The 9,095-nt window shown below is 43.3% G+C and overlaps 1 protein-coding gene across 1 annotated transcript; it reads right to left on the reverse strand.

Annotated features, from left to right (window-relative positions):
• Positions 1-497: 497 nt before the first annotated feature.
• On the reverse strand, positions 498-5,677 carry LOC6583258 (transcription factor Sox-1a). The gene is made up of 3 exons (XM_002008895.4): positions 5,313-5,677; positions 3,503-4,103; positions 498-1,895 (listed from the first exon to the last, which is right to left on the reverse strand). The coding sequence occupies exons 2-3, from the start codon at positions 3,973-3,975 to the stop codon at positions 1,229-1,231; spliced, it is 1,140 nt and encodes a 379-aa protein (XP_002008931.3). The 5' UTR covers positions 3,976-4,103; positions 5,313-5,677; the 3' UTR covers positions 498-1,228.
• Positions 5,678-9,095: the final 3,418 nt, after the last annotated feature.

Raw genomic sequence — 9,095 nt, forward strand, 5'->3', positions numbered from 1 at the left:
ATTCGGCGCACCGCCCTGGCCACCCCCCGTCGCCAGCAACTGCGGGCTGCTTCTTTGTTTTGGCTGTCAGCTGAAAAGGTGTCAATTGTTTTTTAGATGGGCGAGCGACTGAGCGCCGCTTTCCGCAACGCAACGCAACGCGGCGCCGTGCCACGCCTCATCGCAGCTCTCACAGTCCGTTGCATAAACAAGTGGGCGTAGTGAATCCCATTAAGCATTAAGAGTTGAGACTATTGAGCGCTGAGCGCTGAGCAACCCCCTCGGTACAGTAGACAACCCCTCGAGCGGCCGGCAATTTAAACTAATAATCAACGCATCAGCAAACATTGTCGTTATTATTCACGCGCCTGTGGCGCCCCCTGGCGGTTGACTGCTGACAGATTGCCTGGCTGGTCGGGTGGTTTGCTCTTGGTATAGGGCTTGGTGTTGGCATTGCTGTTTCTATTGCTGTTGCCTGTGTGTGGGTCTTACAAGTGTATTCATCAATCAGTGGGGCGTGAGCTATTTAAAAATCATTTATTCGTTTACAGTTACAATTTGCCTTTCGTTTTGTATCACATTAAAATATAGATTTTATATATACGCACATATATTACACAAGATCGGGCCAACAATATATATTATATATTTATAGATAAAGCACTAAGAACTTAGAAGCAATTAAAACTATGTATCGAAATTATAGACTTGGGTTTGTGGTAACTGAACGCAAGATGTATTCAAACTTGTCCAAACTATTGTCATCCTGAGCTCTTCATTGATCATTGGTTGATTGCATATCCATCAGCTTACCCAAAGTCCGTTGCATCTACTCAAGAATACACTCATGCGCCAGTTTGATAGGAACAATTTGACTTTTATTTATTTCGGTTTCCGTTCAAGTTTCTGCTTTGGTTTTTGTTGGTGTATTTCGTTTTGGATAGCATATCCGATATTTTATATATTTGTGTGCTGTTTATATACATAGTTAAGTACCACATAACCAACGGGAGTAGACGTAGACATAGTCGGGGAGGGGGAAAACAGAAATACGCAACGTAAAACAGAAACACTCAAAGATTTAGCTAATACTAGGGTCCTACATAAGTAAGTGGGCAGCTCATAAGTGGCTGCTACCAGTTTGGGTGGGGTGGGGTGCAAGGGGGCGGTGCGGTACTTAGTCGCTGTGAATGCTCCAAATCTAGACCGCGTGCTCCGCAGCGGCAGCGCCGTAGCGCAGTGGAGTCGGTCAAATAATGTTGGGCGGCGTTGTGGCCAGCGCTGGGACGACGGCGACGGGCGAGGACTTGGATGACTTGACACAGCCGTAGGAGGAGATGCCTGTGCCGCTGCTGCTGGGCGGTGAGGGCGGAGTATCGGGACTGATCAGCGGCAAATAGCGCCAGGGATGATAGATGCTGCCGGCGTACATCGCCTGGAGTCGCGCCTGCAGGTCCAGCGCCAGTGTTGGGTCCAGCGGATAGTGCGCCAGCCCCGGGAAGCCGCCGGGTACGCGCGGCAGCGACAGCTCCAGCGGAGACCCAAAGCCATACTTGGCGGCCAGCGAGGTGGGCGAGTGCGAATGGGAGTGCGAGACGGCGGCAGCGGCAGCGGCAGCAGCCACTGCGCTCAGCTGCGCATGGTGATGGTGGGCGTGGGCGTGGGCATGGGCGGGATGCGGATGTGGATGATGCGGATGGTGATGATGATGCGGCAGGCCCTGAGCATGCGGCGAGTGCTGCGGCTGGACGGGCTCCTTGCCCAGCTGCCCAACGACCGTCAGTCCGGCGTTGTTGCCTGAGCCTCCGCCTGCGCCTCCGCCTCCACCGCCACCCGGCACCGGGGACTTGTTGAGCGTCTTGGGCTTGCGTCGAGGCCGATACTTGTAGTCGGGGTGCTCTTTCATGTGCAGCGCGCTGTAAATTGAGTAAATGTTGAAACATTGATCAAAGATCGGGCCACGGCGGATCGATATTAAAACGATTCAACGATCACGATGATATCACAAAGTCAATCTGTTGCCCAGTTCCCTCGGCCATAAAATCGAAGCCGCACAATGCAGACAAGACAATTGCTTGACTAACAGATACTCTATAGTTTTTGAGAGTGTGAGATAAAATAGCTTCAGTTAATCATGGAATGAATTGAGACAAAGTGTCATTCAATCTATTTTCAAGCTAATATAACCATTGCAATTCAGGCCAGAAAATTACACGACTAAGATACACTCTGTAATTTTAAAGAAATTTTAAGAGTATAATAGTTAATCAGGGATTAAATGAGCACGATAAGATTATGGATTTGAATGTAGGAAAAAGCTTAGAGCTTGCGCATAACAATTACGTAATTAAGATATAGTCTATATTTTCAGGAGTCTAATTTAGAAATAAGATAACGCAAATAGTGAATTTGAAAGCATTAAAAATCATTAGAATCTGGCACAATATTTATATTAATAAAATTTTAATACTTTCTCTAAGTATACGAATTAAAAGTATTGCATCAGAGATTAAAATTTAATTGAATTGAAATGATTTGAAAATATATTTATCTATAATACAGTCTATTACGCCTCAGCTCGTAACCAGCTTGAGCCGTACAGGGTATATTAAGTGAAGCCAAAACCCTTCCATAAAACCTTTCCTGCAAGACTCAATGCTTATCTGATTCCATTTAGCAAGGCAGTGTTTCTAAAGTTCTTGAGCTCTGTAAGAGTTCCCAGCTGCAACAATGCGCAATTGTTGACATTTGTTTGACTAACGATAAATGTTGATAAAAGGTGTGTATTATGGTGATGTTGTTGTTGTTGTTGCTGTTGTTGTCACTTTTGCTTTCTTTGCCCTGGCTTTGTTGCAGTTCCCATACCCTAATTGGTCAGCCCTGTTCTGTTATCTCTGCCCGAAAAATAAGTGAAAGAAGTAAATTTGAGACTTGAAATCGAAATCGAAATTGAAATTGAAATGATATGCGAGTGTGCCGTGCGTTATCGATGCGTCGCCTCGCACATTGGCAAATATTTGAACAGCATTTCTTGTTTTCGGGCTCGATGGTTGTCTTTTATTTATATACATATACATATATTATTTGTATATGATGTCAGTTGCCTTAACCAAAAATTTGGAATGGCCATTAGGTTAAGCCCCAGGCCCAGTGCGTTCTGCTCAGACGGCTCATTAATTATTGTCAGTTAACATTTACACAGCCAATACAATCAATAAAAGGACTTAGACAGCGCAAACATTGCTCACTTATCAGACTCTCTATATATATCGAATGCAAAATGCAAAGGCCCATTAAAAGTATCTATAGGGCTGTAGTTGTTTGCCCAAGATATGCCAATCGAATGCGGCCCGACCCAGAGCTCCAAATGCTACTCAATGCCACTTTGGAGCCCCACAATAGCTGCCCATTGTCTTAGCTAATCGCTCAAATTGTAACCAGACAACAAACCCACTTGCACACACACACACGCACACAGTACACTCTCTCACACACACATACATACACATTCAAACTCACTCACCGCAAACGCTTGGCCTCATCAATGAATGGACGCTTCTGTGATTCGGTGAGCAACTTCCATTCGGCACCCAAACGCTTCGATATCTCTGAATTGTGCATTTTGGGATTGTCCTGCGCCATTTTGCGTCGCTGGCCCCGGGACCACACCATGAACGCGTTCATTGGTCGCTTAATGTGGTCATGATGCGAACTGCCATTCGAGTTGGAGCTGTGTTGTTGTTGTTGTTGCTGTTGCAATTGCTGCTGCTGCTGCTGCTGCTGTAGTTTAGGCACCGCTGGAGGCGGTGGTGGCGGCGGCGTTGTGGCTGCTCCGATTGTCGTTGGCGGTGAGAGGCTGCTGCTGTGGTGACTGTGACTGCTGCTGCCGCTGCTCGTGTAGCCATTGCTGTTGTGGTTGTGGTTGTGACTGTGGTTGTGACTGTTGCTGTGACTGTGACTGTGATTGCGGTGCAGCAGCGCCGAGATGCTCGTCATGGCTGTGCACTGGGACTCTGGAGCTGGCTGCGTCAGGTGAGTGGCCCGATTGCCGGCTGTCGGGTTATCCAGGGACTCCACTGCGGTGCACTGACCGTTTCCTCTATGTCTCTATGCGCCGAGATGTGCTGCAATGCAAACGGTAATGGAGTTCAATAGATATGCTTTGTTCGTGCCATCACATGCCATCGCATCGCATCGCAAAGTGGCAGACGTGAGGTGTGTGTGTGCTCAGTTTTGTTTTGGGGATTTTCTGGTCAGGGGTTACTTCAATGGAGTCCGCAACAAATTGCGAGGGGTGTTAAAGCTGGGCGTGAGTCAGTGCTCAGGGAAAGACATAATATTAAAGTCGACCTATATGTTAGGGGAGAAGCTTTGTACTTTTTAAATATTTTTATAAATATTTCCCGATATTGAAGGCAGGAAACTCCTTTGGTATCCCCTTATACAGCTATGTGTATAGACCAGCTATGAATCGTACAATAATAAACAAATATTTGGAGCCCAGTAGTTTTTATAAGATACAACTAGGCAAATAGAGATAACATTAAATATTTAACATGAAATTAAATAACAATTTACATATATATTTCCAAGGAAGAACCTCCAAGAACCGATAAGAGCTAGCTGATTTCTAAGAGACTTACTACAATATTTACTTAATTAAGACTTCAAAGCATTTTTGATGTTTATTTATTATCTATTTTTCATCAAAATAGCTCCGATATTTTAGAATTTAGTGAAGTGCTGGACTTACTGAAGAAATTTACCTTAAAATATGTAAATCTGATATTTAATTATGCACCATATATTATTATTTATTATTATTTTAAATTATGTTTAATATTTTGGTAATTAGTGAAGAGTGGATAAGTATTTTAGATGCCAAATATATAAATGTATACTTAGTAATATTTATTAATTTATTTAATTATTTTTATTATTAGTAATAATATTTATTAATTTATTTAATTATTTTTATAATTAGTGATAATATTTATTTAATTATTTTTAATATTTTAGAAGCTACTGAAGATAAGATAAGATATAAGAGCAAACTATTAATATATATTATTTGTGTAAATTAAATCAGAGAACAAGATCGGTAGTTACGTGAGTGCAGATCTTAGTATTAATATTATATTGAACACACCAACACCTTGACCCTTTTCTGGTATTTACTTAAGAACTCAAATTGATAGATTCCACTAAATCGAATAATTGATATGTGTGGGTAAATAGAAACTCAATCGGTCAATCAAACAATGTTCAAATACACATGTCAAGTGAGTCATGTAAGGTTCTCTTATCTTTTGCTGATACTCATGAATGCTCACCTTTTGTACAGTTGCGGATTTGGTGCCGTAATCCCGGGAAGGGTTAAATCTTAAGCTCGTTCAACAACACTGCTTTTGGCAATCAATGTAAAGTTTGTCAACACTTCTGATCAGTGATCGGATGCACTCTTTTGAGATATGCAGCACTAAATGTTATAATTCATTTGCATGATTTGCTTTGCATGATTTGCTTTCAAGTTTTAATTGCGATCTAAACACTGTGGATAAGTTGGCACTTGATAAGCGCTTTTGTGCGCTCGAAGCTTCGCTTCCTTTTCAAACTGAACTAACCCCGAGCCGAGTGCGTTGCCGGAGCCGGTGCGTCCGTGTCGAGTGCGCGACAGTTTTGATTTGAACCACATATTCTATGGACTAAGGGCACAATCTATGGATGGCATTCGAAAACTTGCGACAGTTGGCGGAACAAAAACGGGAAAAGCGGCAAACAAAAACTGAAATCAACTCAACTACGAGCGTGTGTCTGTGTGTGAGTGCTGTGTATGAGTGCATGAGTGTGTGTGTGCGGGGGTAAATTTGTTATTGTAGTGGTTGCGCGTTGCCTGCTCGCTCTCTGCACCACAGGAGCGAGCAAGAGCCAATTAGCGTGCGACAAAGAGCGAATGACCAGCAGACTCACAACCAGACAGAACGAGAGAGAGAGAGAAGGTGAGAGAGATAGATAGAGCGAGAGAATGCACGACGGGTGTTTGTAGAGTTCATTGTTGCTCTTGTTGTTGTTGTTGCTATTTTTTGGTGCTCGTCGTCGCAGCTCGGAGGACGCGAAGACGGCGCTGGCATCGCCAACGCGGCGGCTAAGTGATAAAAAGTTGCTGCCTCTGCTGCTGCTGCTGTTCGCTGCTCGCTGCTCACGTTTCTTACCTTCTGCATTTTGCATTTGTGTTTGTGTTTGTATTTGCATTTGTTTTTGTGTTTGCTCTCGCTGTCAATAACTGTCTTATGAGGCCTGTTTCTTTCTTTCTTTTTCTTTTTTTGTGTTGACCAATTGTTTGTCCTGTTTGTCCCTCGCCCCAGGTCCGTTTACTCTCGATGCTTCCCTTAAGGTGAGATTCGTGTATTATCATACAATATATCATAACCGCACTCAGCTAATCCAGTTGCTTATCGAAATTTGGCCGTCTCCTTGTTTGCGCCCACAATCGATCGTAAGTGCGATCGGAGTGCAAACACGCGATTATCTTGTCGTATATTCTGTTTGTGTGTATGCAGTCGTAGCTGGACTCGGATACCCTTTGACTTCCATTGTTTAAAGAGGGGAGTCGCCGGCTCAGTGGCCCTTCCCGTTCGCTGCGTGCTCCACAGGAAATTCGTCATCGAATTGCCATTATTTTCCAAATAATTGAAGTCGTAAAATATAACAAATTTGTTATGCTTCGATTCGCGATTGGGGTCTTATAAAAGAGCGCCTTTTATGGAGTAGTTTTATTCTAGGAAATTAGTACTTAGAGCAGAGCTCAAAACATGTTTGTTTTGAGACTCTCCACTTGATGCACGTTTCGCGCCAAAAGTGACGGAAATTTCAAATCAGTTTTCCCTCTGCAGCCTGGCGCATGCGTCGCTCTCCAAGGCGCTCGACTCGCTGTGTAGAGTTTTTGGCTAGCAGAAAGGTGGCAGGGGCGGGGAGCAGACGCCCCCACAGCCCGTGCGACATTAAAAATGGCAGCGCTATCAACTGTTGCCCACCCTCCTCCGGCCACCCCCACACAGCTAAAACCCCACCCCACCCCAGTGGTGCCTTTGTGCGACGACGTTGCGCGCATGTCGACGCTCGCTTGGCGCTTCGGCCAATGGCATAGACAATGCTCCGGAGGAGTGGGAGCTGTGGATGGCGCTGCGGCTGCTTAGACGCGTTCTCAATGGTGACGGCTTTTTTATCGTTTTTGTTTTGCATGCGAGCTGAATGCATTTTATTGGCCAAGGCGCAGGGCCAAGACAATGGGCAGCAACTGGTGGCCGTAGTTTTGTTTGACTCCTGCTGCTCCTCTGCTTCTCCCACTCGGTCGACTATTACTGCTGCTGCTGCTGCTGCTGCTGCTCAGTTCTGGCAAGTGTTATCGTGTCCTGGCACACACTATGCCAGCTGCCATTTGTTCTCGCATAATGGACATTATGGCTGCTCTATTATGCCCGGCATCAGGACAATGAGCAGAGCGTTGTTCAATTCCGCCAACTAACATTGCGCCACTTGGGTACCCGTTCCGGCCAGAACTTTGCCTGCTGCATGATTGCCATAATTTTGGGTATTTTTGAAGAGCTTTCTGTGACATTTGGCTAGCCAGTCCCTCGGCTGCTTCGCCTGAGCCGAGCCTCCGCTCATTGTCCACGGACTGGGCATTGTTTGGCTGTGCTTCAGCTGCAATAATTTATGGGGAGTCGTCTCCATCGTGGCCATCGTTACCGCATCGCCCGCAATTTCCATGTGCGGCTGAAAGTTTTTTTTTGGCCCCAAAATGGAAATGTGGCTAATCGTGATTTGTGGTTTAAGTGAGAGCAGGGAAACCACTGCAAAAAGCGAAGGCTGAGTACTGCAGCGACCACTGTGTGCGTGGCAGTTGGCCAACAAAATAATATCTCAATGCGACAAGGTGAATCTGATGAAGATTGGATAGAATATTATTGAAAACTCTATTTGATTATATATACTACTAGATAATAACGGACATTGTTTTGGTCAAGTATCCTAATATTTCTTGATGGCTATTTCCCATTGATGGCCATTGAAAGCTACAAATATATTTAACCAAAATTCAAAATCTCTCTTCAATTAAATTAAAGAGCTGTTATACAACTTAGATTAATTCATCAGATCACTTAATCACTTAGCTCCCTATCATTAATGATTAATTTAAATATTTATATCTCAATGAAATCCAACCCATATCCAATTTAATTTGAAAAACATTATTTAACATTGGAGCTATTACATATTTGTATTTTATATGTAGATTTTCAAATACATATATAAGGCTTTAGCTCCAAGCGTATCTTAATTTCTGAATATAAATATATAAATTCAATAAATAATTAATTAATTCTAATCTCAGCTTCACTCACTGTTATGCGGTATTGTAGAAATAGCGCATTTGCCACGCCCCTAGTGGGCGGATCGGGAAAATTTTAACACTTTATAAATCGGAGATATACACGAGTCAAGTCTCTAGCTTCAATAGCGCCGAAATAAACTGCGTGCATACGGTCAGACGGATAGACGAACGGAGAGCAAGACGGACATTGCACAAAACCAATATACTAATTCACTTACGTGAATGAGTATAATAAGTGCAAATCATAATTAGTTTCAAGAATATCAACCGAAATTGATAATTCATTTCGACATTCATAATTAGTAACATTAATATTAAATATATATTTTTACGTTAGTTTTATTTAGCGCATTTTCCTTAACTATTTGTAAATGAGTGCAAATACATAAAGTTTCTAAAATATCAATCGAAATTGATAATATATTCAAAGTGCTTTGAATTATTTTGTATTCAATATAACTATCAACCCTAGATGGCGGTAAAAATTCATGGTGAAATAAAACGTGGTAGGAAACAGAATACGACGTCAAGGAATAGCGCCATCTAGCAAGCAGTAGCAAAACAATATTCAATAACACGCAGTTTGTTTCAAATCTCGCAGCACAATTACTGGGCATGCGCCCTCTAGCGGTAATCTATAAATATTGTAAAATGAGTAAGCGCCCTCTAGGTGTCGACACACTCGTGGTGCGGTGTTAGCGCCATCTCAAGTTAAAACAGA

This window comes from Drosophila mojavensis, unplaced genomic scaffold (assembly GCF_018153725.1).
Source record: "Drosophila mojavensis isolate 15081-1352.22 unplaced genomic scaffold, ASM1815372v1 contig_74, whole genome shotgun sequence".
Taxonomy (NCBI): Eukaryota; Metazoa; Arthropoda; class Insecta; order Diptera; family Drosophilidae; genus Drosophila; species Drosophila mojavensis.